The sequence below is a fragment of the Glycine max genome, chromosome 14 (genome assembly GCF_000004515.6).
Source record: "Glycine max cultivar Williams 82 chromosome 14, Glycine_max_v4.0, whole genome shotgun sequence".
In the NCBI taxonomy this organism is placed as follows: Eukaryota; Viridiplantae; Streptophyta; class Magnoliopsida; order Fabales; family Fabaceae; genus Glycine; species Glycine max.
In genome coordinates, this window is record NC_038250.2 from 2,854,240 (window position 1) to 2,873,867 (window position 19,628).

General features: G+C 27.6%; 3 protein-coding genes across 3 annotated transcripts; all 3 read left to right on the plus strand.

Annotated features, from left to right (window-relative positions):
• The first annotated feature begins 1,428 nt into the window (after nucleotides 1-1,428).
• Nucleotides 1,429-2,803, plus strand: N2 (cysteine proteinase inhibitor). The gene is made up of 4 exons (NM_001354112.1): nucleotides 1,429-1,561; nucleotides 1,651-1,929; nucleotides 2,022-2,235; nucleotides 2,560-2,803. Exons 1-3 carry the CDS (start codon nucleotides 1,442-1,444, stop codon nucleotides 2,223-2,225), a joined length of 603 nt encoding a protein of 200 aa, NP_001341041.1. The 5' UTR covers nucleotides 1,429-1,441; the 3' UTR covers nucleotides 2,226-2,235; nucleotides 2,560-2,803.
• Nucleotides 2,804-7,920: 5,117 nt separating this feature from the next.
• LOC102660603 (uncharacterized) lies at nucleotides 7,921-13,292 on the plus strand. Its single transcript, XM_006596540.4, has 5 exons — nucleotides 7,921-8,152; nucleotides 10,240-10,596; nucleotides 10,988-11,098; nucleotides 11,510-11,934; nucleotides 12,592-13,292. The coding sequence occupies exons 1-5, from the start codon at nucleotides 8,062-8,064 to the stop codon at nucleotides 13,156-13,158; spliced, it is 1,551 nt and encodes a 516-aa protein (XP_006596603.2). The 5' UTR covers nucleotides 7,921-8,061; the 3' UTR covers nucleotides 13,159-13,292.
• Nucleotides 13,293-17,891: 4,599 nt separating this feature from the next.
• Nucleotides 17,892-19,336, plus strand: LOC100810979 (multicystatin-like). Its single transcript, NM_001255857.2, is given in 4 exon segments — nucleotides 17,892-18,024; nucleotides 18,114-18,344; nucleotides 18,660-18,873; nucleotides 19,198-19,336. Coding segments are annotated over 3 exon segments (555 nt in total). The 5' UTR covers nucleotides 17,892-17,904; the 3' UTR covers nucleotides 18,864-18,873; nucleotides 19,198-19,336.
• The last annotated feature ends 292 nt before the right edge of the window (nucleotides 19,337-19,628 follow it).

A 19,628-nucleotide genomic window follows, 5' to 3' on the forward strand; every position in this document is an offset into this window, starting at 1 on the left:
ACACAAGCAAAACATCTATCATTCTTAAAATCACATACTATTATGATCAAAAGGCGAAAGAATATGTAGTTCATTTTGTATTCACTGCACATACTATTATGAACAAAAGTTTAAAATACTTCTATATTATGAATATAAGCATATTAACTGTGCAGTTAGGTTCAATTTTAACAATTAGATGTAAAAACCAAACCAAGGATCAATAGAAAATATGTAACTTTTTTTTGCAGTTTATTGTTTTTTTAATCGGTCGATGATTTAGAATTATTTAGTTCAACTTAAAGACATATAGATAAACCTAAATAAGTTCTTTCAAATGTATCTTATTTCTATTTTTATTGCAAATAGAATTTTCTTACCCTTTTCAAGTAAGCAAAAAAAAATATTATAATTATAAGTTAACACTTCATTTTTTAGATAACTTTTGCTTTCTCAATTTATTTTTAACAATATTGATTATTTTAAAATAATCAAACCATTACAAATAGTTTCATATATTTTTATAGTTTTATTATTAAAATTTCTTTTTGAAAAAATTCAAATAAAATAAATTATCTCAAAATCATTTCCATATAATACATCTAATCACAAAACTAATTTCATATAATCAATTAATAAAACAAAATTTTTTCCCACAACTATTCTAAATACATTTGATGATTGATCGATCAACTCATTACTATAAGTCTCGTCTCTGAATCTAGTGGTTGATGATTATTCTGACACATTTTTATTTTTTCCGGTGCTACTAATGTGTAATATATCTCTTTTTCACATTCATAAAACGTGTATGGCCACGAATCAGCAACGTTATTTTTTTTTTCTTGCATCCGGATTGTATGGTACGAAAGAAACAAATACATGAAATGAGAAATAAAGTTGATAAAATTGGAGAAAATAAAATATAATAAATAAAACAGGTGAAAACTAAGTAGAAATAAATAATATTTAATTTAAGAGAAATAAAACTAAGAGAGGAGGAGGATGCATCCGGATCCTTACGAAAGTTACTAAGTAAAAATTAGAGAAATACATTTTATAAATTTTAAAGAGAAATACATTTGGTAAAAATTGAGAAAAGAAAAATAGGTGAAAACTAAGAAAAAAATAAAAATATTTAATTTAAGAAAAATAAAAATTAGAGAGGGAAAAGTTACTATTCATCTTTGATTTCATTTTTTAAAATTCTCTTCACCTATTTCTCTTTTATCAAATATAGTCCATTATTTTTTATTCCATATGATTCTGACTTCCTTGTTTCTTCTATCTATTACAACACAACGAATCCATAATGGAGACATAATATGGCAGTTCACACTTCACATCCAAACACGAGCATAAATGATGGGTGAGTTGTGTCCACGAAATGAGATAAGATGAACCTTGATATTTCCCCTATAAAAAGCCTTAGAATAGAGTACAGAAGATAAAGAAAAGAGAAATGGCAACAGAAACAAAAGTGCAAGAATTAGGTGGCATCACCGATGTGCATGGAGCTGCCAACAGCGTCGAGATCAACAATCTCGCTCGCTTTGCTGTAGAGGAACAAAACAAAAGAGAGGTGACTCTCTATTCTTAGTTTTAATTGCATTATTTCTCCATTTATTGTTATTATTATTATTTGTGATGGTAACGCATGCATGCATGCAGAATTCAGTTCTGGAGTTTGTGAGGGTGATTAGTGCAAAGCAGCAAGTGGTTGCTGGAGTGAATTACTACATAACATTGGAAGCAAAAGATGGTTTGATTAAAAATGAGTATGAAGCGAAGGTTTGGGTGAGGGAATGGTTGAACTCCAAAGAGTTGCTAGAATTCAAGCCAGTCAATGTTTCTAGCACACCAATAGGTGGCATTACCGATGTGACTGCGAATAGCCTCGAGATCGACATTCTCGCTCGTTTTGCTGTTGATCAACACAACAAAAAAGAGGTTCTTTCTTTTCTTCCTTTAAGAATTAATTAACATCTTAATTTCTCTATGTTTAATTGCTTGTCGTGATTACATTGGAGTTGGAAATGCAGAATGCAAATCTGGAGTTTGTGGGGGTGATTAGGGCAAAGCAGCAGGTGGTGGAAGGGTTCATATACTACATCACTTTGGAAGCAAAAGATGGTGAAACCAAAAATGTGTATGAAACGAAGGTGTGGGTGAGATCATGGTTGAACTCCAAGGAGGTCCTCGAATTCAAGCCCATCAGTATTAATCCTCTTTCGGTGTCGGTCTAGTCTTTATAAGGTATAAAATACGCTTTTAATCTCTGTGCTCTCAATAAATATTAGTATTAGTTTTTCATATTTTTATTTTGATCAAATTAATCTTTAAACCTCAGAAAAATAACAATGGTTTCATCATTACTTTTATTGTGAGCGAGGAGGAACACATTATTATCTTTTTTTTTAATTCAAGAATTAAATTAATTAAAACTAAAATTTGAAAACTAAAATTAAGTTTTATTCTTTTACTAAATTACCATGACCAAATATTCTGGATATTCATATCCATAGTGTTGTTCTCTGTTGGAATTATTAAATGTGTTTTGTCTTTCTCGTTTTTTTTCAGGTTACAGAAATAAATGGTCGCAAGGTGAAAGTTGTACTAAAATTTATTTTTTATAAAAAAAATCGAAGGTAGTATTAAATATGTTATATGTATGTATTGTGCAGAATAAATGCAGCCACGTACTATATATAATGGTACATGCGGTGTAGGGCTGTACAAATGGGCATCCTATTTCAATATTAACGACCACTAATAAATATTACCATTGGAGTTATTACGTATTGATTATTCTGTATTTACGCGTAAATGGCTAAATGTTTCCAATTGATGCACTAAGTGAAGCAAACAAGTGTTCCTTTGTTTATTTTTTAAGGGCAAGATGAAAAGAAAAATAGCATAAAGAGAAAGTACATTTACTATGAATAAGAAAGAATACTAGAGTCACACTCTCAAACACTCTTTTCACTGTAGTCTCTTTCATTGGTTCACCTCATTTTATTTTTTAAAATAGTTACTTGTTTACCAGTTACTATTCAGGTTATGACACTTTATAAAATAAGGAGAAATTATTGTATCCATACAAATTTTGACTTTGAATCAAACTGAACTGTTTTGGTGCTCTGAACCAAAACAGAGAGATTGCACCAAATTGTTCATGTGAAGCAAACTAAACCAAAATTAGTTTAAAAGAATTAGTTCCCAGTTTTTCTATAAGATAGTCTACTGGCCAATTGCAAATCGATCCAGCAGCTTACTGATCAGACATTCAGACATGCTATTTGACCAGTTCAGTAGTTGAATTGTCCAATTTGAAAATGGTTTTTCTAATACTGGTTGCAACCTCCTGTGCGAATATCTTCCTCAAACAAACACAATACCTTAAATTTGATCTCTCTTGTTTTGTTTTATCCTATCATTTAGTTAGTTTGCATTTATTTTTCTCTATCTTGCTACTCATGTTCTACTGTAACATTCGTAGTCTATACGGAGAAAATGGAAGAACAAACAGGCACATACAATTAGAAAAAAACAGGTAATTAGATCTTGGATAGTAAATGACATTTAGAAGTTTGAACCGACATTAATTAATTCAGATAGTATTAAAAAGGGAACATTCTGATAGTTACTAAGACGGTGTATTACGAAAATCGCCTCTGAATAGAAAATATTTTAAGACGGTTATTCAATAATTGTCTTAGAAAATGTTATTATTTACGTAGATTCAACAATTGTCATTGTAAGGATAGTATCATATCATGACATTGTTTTTTAAGACGGTTTAAAATCATCTTAAAAGTTCACGTTATTTATAGTTTTTATCTTTATAATTTATATTTTTTACTAATTAATTATAATTAATTCAATTACAAACATATAAGAGGTGGTATGTATAGGACCACCTGATTATGTGCTACCTTGTATACCTTTAACCGAATAATATTCAAAGCAGACTTATGATAAATAAAAAATATCTTCATTTTATTCAACCACGTAAATAGAAAATATATCTTGTGATAAATAAAAATAAATTTGTAATGTTTTCATCACTACCTTCATTTCTAAATATATTTTTTAAAAAAAATTGTTATTTTTTTAATTTATCTCTTCGATTAATTTTTTTAGCCGAAATACTCTTAAATACTTTATAATAAGTATTATAAACTAATAATACAGTAAATTCATTTTCTCTCTCAATTTCGAGGACGAGACATTCGGATAACTAGCTAGCACATATTAATTAAGTAGGCAGAAAATAATTAAGTAAAAAGAGTAAAATGATGAGACCTAAAAGTTTTAATGGTAATTTTTAAAAAATAATACAAATTATTAATAAATATAATGTTAATAATTAAATTAATTAATTTTTATAAGAAAATGTGAATTAGTTATAAAAGAGTCTTATATTTAGGATTGGAGTAATAATATTTTTTATGTATATATTTATTCATTCAAAATTAAAAAATATATAAATTATTATTTTAATATATAATAAAAATATTAATAAAAAAGATAGATGGAATTATTAAAAATTAAATATAATTTCAAATTTATTGCAAGTACATATATCAAAAGGATAATTAAACCAAATTGAAAATATAAAAGTATAATTAATAATAAAATAAAAGTGAGATATGATATGCTAGTTTGAGGGTGCTTCCAAATTTTCTCTGTTTTTCCCTTAGCACCTTTCCATTTATACCCAATTTGATCAAATGGGGGTAATTTTATTTGAAATTTACTAAATGGGAGTATTTTTTGAATTAATACCTAAATAAGAGTAAATTGTAAAATTTACAACTTTAACCTTTTATTTTATTTTAATATTGAAGTAAAAAAATCCAACCACTTCAAAGTCATGTTTTAAATTTTTATTTTAAATTATTTATATAAATTCATAAAAAAAATTATTAATACACTATACATTGGAAAAAAAAATGATTATTTATCAAAACAATTTTCTATTGTGATGACATTAGGTAGTGACAAAATTAAGTTAGTTCTCATTTTTTTAAAGATTAACTTAATAATTATGTATTTTTATTTTGAATATCATATTTTTGGTAAGATATTGTTACATTAGAAAATTTTTTAGCAACAAACAGATTATGTTTATATTATATTTATTATTATGTTTGTTTATTCTACCTTATGTTTGTTTTCCTAATTTTTTAAGTGTTTATTATAATATGCTTGTAACCATAAAAAATGAGATAAATGAAGATTAAATTATATTTTATCTTTAAATGAAACAAAATATGGGTTATGAAAAATTAATCTAATGAAAATTTACTGATATTTTGGTCCAAAGGAAACTTAATAACATTTTGGTCTAATTTATTCATCAATTGTATTGACAATCATTTTTTTGACATTTTCATCTCTGTGTCATAAATTCTTTCAATAATGATAACAAACAAAAATTAACTGATGAATGAATTTATCACACTTTTTTTCATTTTTGGAGATTAAAATTTTAATTTTTATCTTTTGAGGACGAATTTGTCAATATCTTATACATTCAAGAATAAAAATGATTATTATTTGTAGGGTCCCATGTTGTCTCCAACATCCTGTCTAGGAATTTTGATATTTAATCTTATATAAATTATCAATTCTAATATTATAATTTTAGCTACAGAATTGTATAATTTTTAGATTTTTTTATATTGTAAATTATAATATTTAATCAGAACTTTTCTATCCTTAAATATCAATTTTTTTGTCGTCATTATTTTTCTATTATCCTTAATCATAAATATTTTTAAGAACTTAACGTTATGTGTGAGTATGCTTAACATTTCTGATAAATTATTTTGATTTATTTTTTATTTTATTGAAATTAGGACTATATATTGATATTTTCATGAACATTATCTATAAATTAATTATTTCATCACTTTTTTTTTTATCAATGAAGTCGTTTCTCTCTCTCTCTCTCTCTATATATATATGTATTGATAGTAAAATTTATTAAGAGTACCTTCAGTTTGAATTAATTTTTAAGCCTATGTTTTTCTATTTAATTGTTTAAAACCAAATTCAATTTTTTTATTTGACATAGTACGAATTTATATTTATATTTTTATATATTTATAAAACTATCGTATAACTTATAACTATTTTTGAAGATATTTTAAGTTAAAAACAATTTTTTACCAACTATTTGATTTGGAATGCATAAATATAATTATTAAGTTGTTTAAATTTATTTTTGATACAGTATATATTTTTAAAATTATACTATTACTACTTATATAATGAAATATTTTGATATTTTAAATTATTTTTATATATTTATTATATATCTTATCACTTATTTAATATTTTTCTAAAATTAAAATTAAAAATCAATCGAATTCAAAATCTTTAAATTGAATCAGATCGAGCTAAAGTTTTGATTAAAATGGATTTGATAATAAATTAAAAAATTTTAAAGTAATTGGAGAAGGCAATTTTTTCGTTCTAGATCAAAATCTAATACAATCCGTGAATACGCTCTTTGCAACAATCTTCCATATTCGTATTTTTCCTCTGACTTGGTCTTTCATAAAATAGGTTTGATTCTGGGTTGCTTCTCGGTTGGATTCTGCTGCACTGGTCGACAAAAATGGTTGTTAACTATCAACCATAAGAAATAGTGATTTTAGCTATCAGTTGTAAAAAAAATGGTCATTTTAGTGGTCAATCATTTTTAGCACCTGATCAAGTTAGAATCTATTATTAAATTGACCTGCATTAGTTGAAAACCATTAACTTGAACTAGTTGGCGCTGGATTAGCCGCTAGTGGATGATAAATCACTAGCCTCAGTAGCAATCATATAATTATATTGTATAGGGTACCATGCAAATTGCATTCCTCTAGTAGTACTATTATATTACATGCATGATCAATGGTTTTTTGTCTGGGTTTAATAAATTTCATACATTTTCCGATGATAAAATACTATTTTCTTCTAGTCTTGCTTTGAATTCAATGGTCGTTGGAGTGGGTTTAATAAAATTCATACATTTTCCCATAATAAAATGCATCTAGTCTTGCTTTGAATTCAATGGTTACTTTGTTGGAATATAATTAAGGGGTACTCCGAACTTAAATCTAAATAAAATAATAATAATTTTAGACCTAAATATAAATAAATATTAATTATTTTGTATTTTATTTAATGAATATTTTTATTATGTCTTTCATTTAATAAAATCTTATTTCTTGGGAATTATTTATTTTTATTATACAAGTATTACTATAAAAGATATTTTAGAAAGATTTTTTAAATTAAATATTATTAACTGAAATTTTTTAATTCATGTGTTTTGTTAATTATTTAAATTTATTTATATTTAGGTCTGTAATATAAGCTTTGAATTCAATGGTTACCTTGTTGGAATAGTTGACTAATATAAAATGATAAGATAATAATCATATATAGAATAATGCATCCCAACGGAAGTTACATAAATATATAACCACCCCTATGGGCAGAAAGTTTTCGTCAACAATATAAGAGTAGGAAGAAGGTTTTATGATATCATATCATTGTACAACGAAGAAAGATAATATTAAATTGAGAGTAAGTTAATTAACAGTGTCATGATAGCGAGTCTCGCTAATCCACACAATTTAATGAATATAATTTTTTTATAATAAATATTTTTTTCTGTTAACAAATTTAACGAATAAATTTATTCACTTTAAAAAAGAATTAATATTATAAATTTAGAAATCATTCAACTTAAAAAGCTTTTGAAAACTGTAGGGTTGAGGTGTTGAACAGATTGATCATTGCTGTAATCCCCAAAATGTCATATTGGAAATAATTATTTTAAAAGTGTAAGTTGGAAAACTAATTAAGGACTCTTGTTTTACCACCATATATAATATGTTCAAGCTTCACAGGCTGGAAAGAAAGAAGCAACACTGATCAAACAGGAAATTTCAGAGAGGTATCCATTTCAGTTCATTTTTCCTAGAATTCAATCATGAACTCCAATATCGAAGTTAATTTCAGATGACCACATAATTCAGATTATACCAACACCAGATCATACTCCTAATCAAAGTCATGAGCAAAGTCCAATTGTCACTTCAACAAAGTCACCGGCACCAAAACATGAAAAATAGAGGTGTGAATGAAATGACTCCAGAAAAGCTGAGTAAGTACGTTATACTTGAAACTATTGCATTCACAAGAGGGTAAATTCCAGAGATCATGTCTTTAAGAGTTTGTTTATTTTACATTTTGAAAAAATTGAATTTGAAATTGCTTGACGTTAAAAAAAATATTTATATTATTATTATTATACGAATGATATTTCAACAATCGGTTTAGAAAATTATTTTTTTACTCGAAAGATAAAAAAGTAGAATCACTTTTAAAGTATGAGTATAAATAAGTATAAGTCGCATGTTAAAATAAATTAGCTTTTGTCAACTGAAGAAAAGAAAAAATAAATTACTTCTCTCAAAAACAATTTTACCTATCATCATAGAATTAATTTTCAACCAAAAATTGAAATTCAATTTTTGAACTTAATTAAAGGTGATTGATGATTGGATCTCTTCGACTACATAATCTCGAATTTCTCGGCTAAATTTCAATTTACAAATGATCAATTATTAGGAAATTTTAAATATATTTTTATTCTTAATTAATATATATATATATATATATATATGACTTTTGCGTTTGATTCTTGATAAAAAAAATTCTTTGAAAACTCCCTAGTATTTGAAAAATTTTGTTTTAGATTCTTGTCAACAGTTAAATGATGACGTGTTCTTTAAATATTTGATAATGCGATTTGTGATGGTTCAAAAACCATTAGTATTTATTTTAAAATCAAATTTAAATTTTTTGATGGTTTTTAACTCTAGAATCAATTAAAGCAAAAATAAATAAATAAACTTCTCTTAATCATTTCATCAAACATCTCCTACATCTCCCCCACCATCTCCTTCTTACAAAATGCACCAACCAAAACATTAAACACAAACATCAACAAAAACACCCTTTCAAACCATCTCCTCAACCAAGTGATTTAATAGGATTCAAAGCCATTTGCAACCATTTCATCGTGAAATTTGAGCACAATGGAAACAACTTCATTGAGGTAGAGGTCGTTGATGAGGGTGTTGAGCATGACGACGTCATAGGGGAGGTCGTGCTTGAGAAGCTTCCCGAAGATGTAGAATGCAAGAGCGACCTTGTCGACGTGGCAAAAGCAATTGATGAGGATGGTGAGAGTGATGTGGCAGGAGCGATGTGAGACTCTGTTTGGGTGTAGAGGAAAATCATGGCGGGGAAGCACTTCGCCTTCATGAGGGAGGCAAGGTTTCAATGATTTTTCAGAGACCCAAGTTGAAATTTGCAAGATCTGAGGTTTTCTGGATTTGGGTGTTGCGAAAGTAGAGATTTTGGAGATGAAGATTGAGGTGGGTTGGGAGGGGTGTGGAATGAGGAAGAGAAAACGATGGTGGTAGAGGTTCTAGGTCAAGGATTGTTCAATTACTTGGTGGTGAATTTAGTTTTGAACGAGAATTTGTTAATGGTGTTTGGGAGTGGCGAGAATATGCAAAACAAGTTGTCAAATCTTGAGGAACATCCGAACGCGTCGAACTTTAGTTGGAACTATGTCATCTTTAAGCAATTTTTACAATCAAAGTATGGGGATTGGGTTTTGGGGTGGGGGGATGGGTGTTGTAGGGAGCCAAGAAAGGGAGAAGAGGTTGGATAAGTTACAATTGTTGCTGATGGGAAGGTGTAGAAGAAGAGGAAAATGGTGTTGTAGAAGCCACACATGACTTTTGGAAGAAAGAGGGCAGAAGAGAGAGAGGAAAAAAGAAGGGTGGAAGATGGGAGAGAAAAAATTTATTTTTAATTTGATTTTGAAACAAATGTTGGATCGTTTTTTAACCACCACAAATTTCATTATCAAATCTTTAACGAACACGTCATTACTTAACTGACATTAGAGATCGAAAACAAAAAATTTCAAGTATCATGAAGCTGATTCAAAGAAATTTTTTATTATGTATCAAATGCAAAAGTCGAATATATATTAAGATTAAAAAACATATTTAAGCCTATTAGGAATTCAAAATTTGAGACAAGTTTCCAATAAATTTTTTACAGATTTAGGGTAGACAAGAAATTAAAAGGGTCTTCTTTGCTACTAAATACTAAAAGTTAAGATTATTATATAAAGGGCATGTTATAATGTGAAGTTTGAAAGGATTGCAGGTTCTTTAAAAGAAGATCTGACGAGACATATATGGTGGGATAAGTGGCTCGAATCAAAATCGATAATTGATAAATGTCCTGATATGGTACGCATTCCGTTAAATGATAGGGGAGACACGGCTCTTCATGTAGCAGTAAGTCAATGGAGCCTTGAAACTGTGAAAGAGTTGGTTCAACGTATGAGCCCAGAAGACATGCTAATACCAAACTTAGATGGGATGCTTCCAGTTCACTTGGCTGCTTTATATGGCCGCAACATAATGGTGCAAATTTTGTCCTCTCAGAAAGTGCTTGACAAAATGGATTCCAAGCATATTGAACTACTGTTTTTAATGACCATTAGGTTCAACATGTTTGGTAAGTGTAAAACTAATTAAAACAACCTTATTTATCCTTTTTTTAATCTAGCTCTCTTTTACATATTATGATGTTTTACAAACTGAATCGAACCCATTGAACCGATCAGCAGATACCATAATATATATATATATAGGTCTGATCTACAATTCTAACGTGATTCGGTACAATGACCATAATTCAATAACAAATTTAACGAGAATCAATAATTAATTATCACTATTAGGTATCTGAAAGACTGTGATATCATCCATTAAAACCAAACAGATCCTAGCTATTTTCTCATTGATTTCATATATATAAAAAGAGATATATATGAACTCGTACGTGGTTTTTCAATTTAATTGGAGTTTTACCTTGCCTTGTACTATTTAATTTGTGCATACAACAGATTTGGCAATGCGATTATTTGAAAAACATCCAACTACTCTGGCCATTGCTAGAAATGAAGAGCACCTTACCGCATTGCATATGCTGGCGCGAAAGCCTCCAGAAAGTTTAGGTAAGCTTTCACAAGTTGATGGTTTTTTTTTTGTGTGTGTGCTAAGCTAAAATTTAATTTAGATCTTATTTGACATCATTTTCATTTTGATTCTTATTTTAGAAAGTTATATATTTTTGTTTTATATAAAAAAATTAAGAATTAAATTAGTCCTTAATTATCAATATCCAGTGTAATCAAGGTATTAGATGTTTGTTGAGTTATTCTAATAACACAAATTAATTAATATTTGCCAATAAGTAAAAATATCTTACAATTTTTTTCATGCACAGATTAAAATTTAGAATTTTATAAAAAGAGATAAAAATGGTGCTTCATATATATAAGATTTAAATTTTAATTGAAGTTTTGTTTGTTTCATTTCATGTTAAACATTGGTTCGACCAATCAACTTTATATATCTCTTGCTAGACATGGAGGACAACAAGGAATCAAAAGCTGGTCCGCTATTTAGAAAATTATGGACTAAAGTTAACCAATTGGAACACAATAGGATAATGGACTTGATAACTCATCCTTCGCCAGTGCTGTTTGATGCAATAAAATCAGGAAATGTTGAGGCTGTGAAGATGCTTATTGACAAGAATCCTGAATTAGTGACAATAAAGGACCCCAAAAATGGACGGAACCTACTGCACTTGGTTGTGCTATTTCGACAAAAAAGAATATTTATAAGTATGCTATGGGGATTGGAAGAGCATATAGTACGAGCAGTGGAAGTGGACAATGAAGGTAACAACATTCTACACTTGGCTGCGCATCTTCCAGTTGAATTCCAAGAATTGTCCAGTTTAAGAGCAAGCATTCAAATGCAAAGAGAGCTCGAATGGTTCAAGGTCAATTAATTTGCTTAGTTTTTCTTTTTCAACCATTCTTTATTCACTCGCATGCATGCATGGCATCGATCAGTTCTAGCACAATCTTATTTTAAAAATTAAAAATTCCACAAATTTTAGGCTTTTGTTAACTATACTGATTTTAAATCTATAAAAGTAACAAGTTTTAATTAAAAATAGAAATCATAGTGTGTAGTATTTGTTGATTATTGTAATAGTTTTTTAAAATTTGTTATCCCGCATAATATATAGTTAAGCAGCCAATATATAAATATATAGACTTTTTTTTATTAAAAATTATACAAGTGCATTTGTAACATTAAATATCACCCGCAACATATATTTATAAAATATCTTAACTTCGAAATTGTACTTCTTACAAATTTAATATCTAATAGTTATTAGAGCAATTACACTAACTCTCTTCCAGGTTTCGTGTAATTAAATGTAATTTCACTCTTTTTATTTTTTTACACTAATTTTCTTTAGGTTTAAAAATATTACTCTAATATTCTGTTATATGTTTGAAAATATTACACTAACTTTCCCTTAAACCTTTGTAATTTGCTCTGGTTATTAAGTGATAATTGAAAGATTAATTAAGTTATGCATTTGGATACCATCATTTAAATATATACACTCTTGATTTGTAAATAGTTCGTGGAGACGTGTGTTCCTCGTGAACTAAGAAGAATGAGAAACAACATGGGCAAGAGACCAATTGATGTATTTTATGAAGAACACAAGAAGTTATCCGAAGAAATAAAAGATGCAGCCAAAGGAATAGCCGAATATGGCATGCTTGTGTCAACACTTGTTGCTACCGTAGCATTTGCGGCTGCTCTGACAGTTCCAGGTGATAAGACCAATGCGTGGTTTACTGTCTTCATATTGACAAATGCAGTTGCATTATTCACTTCTTCTGCGTCTTTGCTCTCATTCTTGTCAAATTTCACTTCATCAAGATTCGCACAAAGCGAATTTGTGAAATCACTGCATCCCAGCTTGACTTTTGGGCGTGCCTTACTTTTCATCTCGGTTTTTGCTATGGTTGTGGCTTTCACTGCAGCCTCCTTTTTGATGTTTGATCACAAATCCAAGTGGGTTGCTTATTTAGTGGCTTCAATGGCCGTTTTCCCGATACTTCTGTTTCTTCTCTTTCAGATTAACTTTTTGGACGACCTCTTGTGGTCTAGATATTATCGTTTGTCCAAACTTGACTAACTTATCATCACAGAGTTACAGACATTGGGATAACTTCACGACACTCTATTATTTGTTTCTGAAACAATCTAGCTTGTGTTTAAATTTGAGATTATTCTACATTTTCTATCTCATGAAATATTACCTTTCTCATTGTTCCTGCCTTAATTTCAGACTATACTGCATAACCCACGTCAAAGCTTTTCCCCTCCCTTCCATGTGGTTGGTGAAGGGAGCAAATCATAACACATGCATATATCTTTCACGAGACTTAATCCTACTAGAGTTGAAAAAAATTGCTATAGAAAACAAAAGTATAATAAATATAAAATTAGAATCAAGAAGAGAAATAAAGTAATAAAAAAAAATCTTGATTGAATGTGTCTGAAGATGAGAACTGACATTATAATTAATGAGTCCTAACCAAACCATATTTCTCACTAAGAGACGTGAAATGGAGGGACAAATGGTTAGCAGTGTTCTTTTACTTATGTTTAATTTAAAAAAATAAAATCTAATAACTGTTTTATAACAAAATATTTTTATGTTGAAAAATAATGAAATAAAAAGCTAATGTTTTTAAATTAAATTTGATTTCTTTTATTTGTATGAAAATTTTTGCAATGGCCATATTTTTGTTATCTACTCTCTTATTTATTCAAACAAATAAAAATTTACATTTTTTCCTTTTTATTTCTATTAATCTAAATAATACATCCTTTCATCTTATTTTGTGTTTATTTTTAGAGAAGAAGGAGTATGCATCTAGAGTATAAAAAAGTTTACATAAGAAGGAATATGTTCAGTTTTTTTTTGTCTTCAAATTTTTTTGTATTTTTTTTAGAATAGTTGCTAATATATACACCATCAAATACATATTTTAGTTATTATGCGCGGTAATCTCAATTTAGTTTCTATATAAATTTTGTTTAATAAATCAATCTTAATAATGCTACTATTATTAGTTTGTTCATCTCCATCTAATGTATTATTAAATTTGAGAAACTAAAAATATATCTAAATTTAATCTATTTTTATGTATAAAATCACTTTGAAATTCAAAATTCATATAAGACTAAATTATATATTTAATTATAAATTTTTTCTTATACTAGGTATAATAAAGAATTAAACTCTTTTTAACATATTTAAAACTTAATTATCTAATTGAAGACTTTTCAATATGGATTATTTGCATGTTGTCACATAATCATCCTCTTCACTTAATCCCATTCCTTTGTCCTTCTTCTCATCCCTCCACTCTCATTGTCTTTTCTCTATCTTAGACTTTGTTCATTTGAAAAGAAGAAAAATGAAATAAGTAGGAAAATGAAATGAAACTTACACCCTTATACACTTTACTTTATACATTTTGAGCAGTATTTTTTTTTTAATTATAAATTGAAATTTTATGTTACTAACTCATGCCAATTTTTAATACAAAACTTTATTATGTGATGTATTAAAATGAAAATTATTATTAGACAATAACATTTATAAAATCAAATTTAAAAACCTAAATAAGTTCTTTCAAATGTATCTTATTTCTATTTTTATTGCAAATAAAATATTCTTACCCTTTTCAAGTAATAAAAAAATTCATAATTATAAGCTAACACTTCATTTTTTAGATAACTTTTTCTTTCTCATTTTATTTTTAACAATTAATTATTTTAAATATAAACAAACCATTACAAATAGTTTCATATATTTTTATAGTTTTCTTTATTAAAATTTCTTTTAAAAAATTCAAATAAAATAAATTATCTCAAAATCATTTTCCATATAATACATCTAATCAAAAACTAATTTCATATAAGAAATTATTAAAACAATATTTTTTTCCACAACTATTCTAAATACATTTTATGATTGATCCATCAACTCATTACTATAAGCCTCGTTTCTGAATCTAGTGGTTGATGATTATTCTGACGCATTTTTATTTTTTCTGGTGCTACTAATGCCTAATATATCTCTTTATGACATTATCTATTTTATGTTGATGATTATTTGTAAAGATCATACATCTAATATATCTCTTTTTCACATCCATATATAAAACGTGTATGGTCACGAATCAGCAACGTGATTTTTTTTTTCTTAGATCCGGATTGTTTGGTACGAAAGAAACAAATACATGAAATAAGAAATACAGGTGATAAAATTGGAGGAAAGAAAAATATAATAAATAAAAATAGGTGAAAAATAAGTAAAAATAAATAACATTTAATTTAAGAGAAATAAAAATAAGAGAGGAGGATGCATCGGGATCGTTACGAAAGAAACAAATAAATTTTAAAGAGAAATACATTTGATAAAAATTGAGAAAATAAAAATATAATTTAATTTAAGAGAAATAAAAATTAGAGAGGGGAAAAGTTACTATTCATTTTTTATTTCACATTATTATTTTTTAATTCTCTGTTCACCTATTTTTCTTTTATCAAATATACTCCACGTTTTTGTTATTCCATATCATTCTCATTTTCTTGTTTCTTCTATCGATTATATCTCTGCCAATCATAGTGTGCCAGCTTTCACAGTACTAGAACTTCACAACGAACTCATAATATGGTAGTTCACACTTCACATCCAAACACGTGCTTAAATCATGGGTGAGTTGTGTCCACAAATACCCAAAAATATCAAGGTTGAAATTAACTAGTTATCTCCTGCTTATTCTTCTACTGTAATTCATTGAAACACTCACGAGAAAACGTACGCAGAATATATCTTAATTTTTTTTATAAATAAGAATCCAAACAATATTAATAAATTTATAATAATTCTATACGTTATTAATCAATTAAATTATACATCTTAACAAAAAGAATATCTAAGATTGGTCACACATATACAAATGCAATATATAGTTTTAAAATATATGCTTTTAATAAATAAAAAAATAAAAAAAGCACATGAAGAAATATTATAAATAATAATTAAATATACACTCAATAGCAGAGATTAACACTCTTTAACATATTCACCTCAAAATATTAATAATAATAATAATAATTATTATTATTATTATTATTAAAATTTATTAAATACCACAAAATAATAAATAAATTCATTAAATAACATGTAAGATTTACAAGATTTTGTAAGTTTAAAATAATTTCAATCAATAGAAAAAAAACATATTTAAAATGAATTACTAATTAGGTCATTTTCAACTCTTAAAAATGACATTTACATTATCATAAACAATAAAAAAAATACGTAATAATAAATGCATTACAAACGTTTTATACAAATATATATTATAAGCCATTCATAGTTGATTAGTCATAAACTTTTTATTTAACACAAGCAAAACATCTACCATTCTTTTTTTTTTAGATGAAACATCTACCATTCTTAAAATCACATACTATTATGATCAAAAGGCCAGGCGAAAGAATATATAGTTCGTTTTGTATTCACTACACATACTATTATGAACAAAAGTGTAAAATTCTTCAATATTATGAATATAAGCATATTAACTATGCACTTAGGTTCAATTTTAACAATTAGATGTAAAAACCAAACCAAAGATCAAAAGAAAATATGTATTTTTTTTGCAGTTTATTTTTTTTTTAATGGGTCTGATGATTTAGAATTATTTAGTTCAACTTAAAGACAAAGATAAACCTAAATAAGTTCTTTCAAATGTATCTTATTTCTATTTTTATTGCAAAGAGAATTTTCTTACCCTTTTCAAGTAAGCAAAAAAAAATATTGTAATTATAAGTTAACACTTCATTTTTTAGATAACTTTTGCTTTCTCATTTTATTTTTAACAATTGATTGATTATTTTAAAATAATCAAACCATTAAAAATAGTTTCATATATTTTTATAGTTTTATTATTAAAATTTCTTTTTGAAAAAATTCAAATAAAATAAATTATCTCTAAATCATTTCCATATAATACATCTAATCACAAAACTAATTTCATATAATCAATTAATAAAACAATATTTTTTCCACAACTATTCTAAATACATTTGATGATTGATCGATCAACTCATTACTATAAGTCTCGTCTCTGAATCTAGTGGTTGGTGATTATTCTGACACATTTTTATTTTTTCAGGTGCTACTAATGTCTAATATATCTCTTTTTCACATCCATAAAACGTGTAAGGCCACGAATCAGCAACGTGATTTTTTTTTCTTGCATCCGGATTGTAGGGTACGAAAGAAATAAATACATGAAATGAGAAATAAGTTGATAAAATTGGAGAAAAGAAAATATAATAAATAAAACAGGTGAAAACTAAGTAGAAATAAATAATATTTAATTTAAGAGAAATAAAACTAAGAGAGGAGGATGATGCATCCGGATCCTTACGAAAGTTACTAAGTATAAATTAGAGAAATACATTATATTTGATAAAAATTGAGAAAAGAAAAATAGGTCAAAACTAAGCAAAAAATAATAATATTTAATTTAAGAAAAATAAAAATTAGAGAGAGAAAAGTTACTATTCATCTTTGATTTCATTTTTGAAAATTCTCTTCGCCTATTTCTCTTTTATCAAATATAGTCCATTATTTTTTATTTCATATGATTCTGACTTCCTTGTTTCTTCTATCTATTACCTCACAACGAATCCATAATGGAGACATAATATGGCAGTTCACACTTCACATCCAAACACGAGCATAAATGATGGGTGAGTTGTGTCCACGAAATGAGATAAGATGAACCTTGATATTTCCCCTATATATAAAAAGCCTTAGAATAGAGTATAGAAGATAAAGAAAAGAGAAATGGCAACAGAAACAAAAGTGGCAGTATTAGGTGGCATCACCGAAGTGCAGGGAGCTGCCAACAGCGTCGAGATCAACAATCTCGCTCGCTTTGCTGTAGAGGAACAAAACAAAAGAGAGGTGACTCTCTATTCTTAGTTTTAATTGCATTATTTCTCCATTTATTGTTATTATTATTATTTGTGATGGTAACGCATGCATGCATGCAGAATTCAGTTCTGGAGTTTGTGAGGGTGATTAGTGCACAGCAGCAAGTGGTTTCTGGAGTGAATTACTACATAACATTGGAAGCAAAAGATGGTGAGATTAAAAATGAGTATAAAGCGAAGGTTTGGGAGAGGGAATCCCAAGAGTTGCTAGAATTCATGCCAACATTAGGTGCAGGAGGCGAGATCGACCATCTCGCTCGCTTTGCTGTAGAGGAACAAAACAAAAGAGAGGTTCTTTCTATATTTTTCTTGTCTTCATTTAAGTCTACTTCACTACCTAAGAATCAGGATTATCTTTTTATTTTATTTTAAAACTTATAAGATTAATATAATAATCAAGAAATTGAGAAAGAAAAAAATAATTCCGAATTTAAACTTTTCACTAACAAAAGCTCATTCAAGTTCACGGGATGGCACTGGGTGTTCTTTTGTTTCTATTGTTGTACTGTTTCTTTCATTTGGTATCATTGATATCTATATGCATGTTTAATTTAATTTCTCTATGTTTAATTGCTTGTCGTGATTACATTGGAGTTGGAAATGCAGAATGCAAATCTGGAGTTTGTGGGGGTGATTAGGGCAAAGCAGCAGGTGGTGGAAGGGTTCATATACTACATCACTTTGGAAGCAAAAGATGGTGAAACCAAAAATGTGTATGAAACGAAGGTGTGGGTGAGATCATGGTTGAACTCCAAGGAGGTCCTCGAATTCAAGCCCATCAGTATTAATCCTCTTTCGGTGTCGGTCTAGTCTTTATAAGGTATAAAATACGCTTTTAATCTCTGTGCTCTCAATAAATATTAGTATTAGTTTTCATATTTTTATTTTGATCAAATTAATCTTTAAACCTCAGAAAAATAACAATGGTTTCATCATTACTTTTATTGTGAGCGAGGAGGAACACATTATTATCTTTTTTTTTAATTCAAGAATTAAATTAATTAAAACTAAAATTTGAAAACTAAAATTAAGTTTTATTCTTTTACTAAACTACCATCACCAAATATTCTGGATATTCATATCCATAGTGTCGTTCTCTGTTGGAATTATTAAATGTGTTTTGTCTTTCTCGTTTTTTTTTCAGGTTACAGAAATAAATGGTCGCAAGCTGAAAGTTGTACTAAAATTTATTTTTTATAAAAAAATCGAAGGTAGTATTAAATATGTTATATGTATGTATTGTGCGGAATAAATGCAGCCACGTACTATATATAATGGTACATACGGTGTAGGGCTGTACAAGTTGGGCATCCTATTTCAATATTAACGACCACTAATAAATATTACCATTGGAGTTATTACGTATTGATTATTCTGTATTTACGCGTAAATGGCTAAATGTTTCCAATTGATGCACTAAGTGATGCAAACAAATGTTCCTTTGTTTATTTTTTAAGGGCAAGATGAAAAAAAAAATTAGCATCAAGAGAAAGTACATCTACTATGAATAAGAAAGAATAGTAGAGTCAGACTCTCAAACACTCTTTTCACTCTAGTCTCTTTCATTGGTTCACC

Bases quoted from the DNA above. Each gene is read 5' to 3' on its own strand.
- N2 (NM_001354112.1), top strand. From the start codon at position 1,442: ATGGCAACAGAAACAAAAGTGCAAGAATTAGGTGGCATCACCGATGTG. The intron at 1,562-1,650 runs GTGACTCTCTAT...GCATGCATGCAG, and splicing joins AGGAACAAAACAAAAGAGAG to AATTCAGTTCTGGAGTTTGT. The intron at 1,930-2,021 runs GTTCTTTCTTTT...TTGGAAATGCAG, and splicing joins ATCAACACAACAAAAAAGAG to AATGCAAATCTGGAGTTTGT.
- LOC102660603 (XM_006596540.4), top strand. From the start codon at position 8,062: ATGAGCAAAGTCCAATTGTCACTTCAACAAAGTCACCGGCACCAAAAC. The intron at 8,153-10,239 runs GTAAGTACGTTA...AAAGGATTGCAG, and splicing joins AATGACTCCAGAAAAGCTGA to GTTCTTTAAAAGAAGATCTG. The intron at 11,099-11,509 runs GTAAGCTTTCAC...ATCTCTTGCTAG, and splicing joins AAAGCCTCCAGAAAGTTTAG to ACATGGAGGACAACAAGGAA.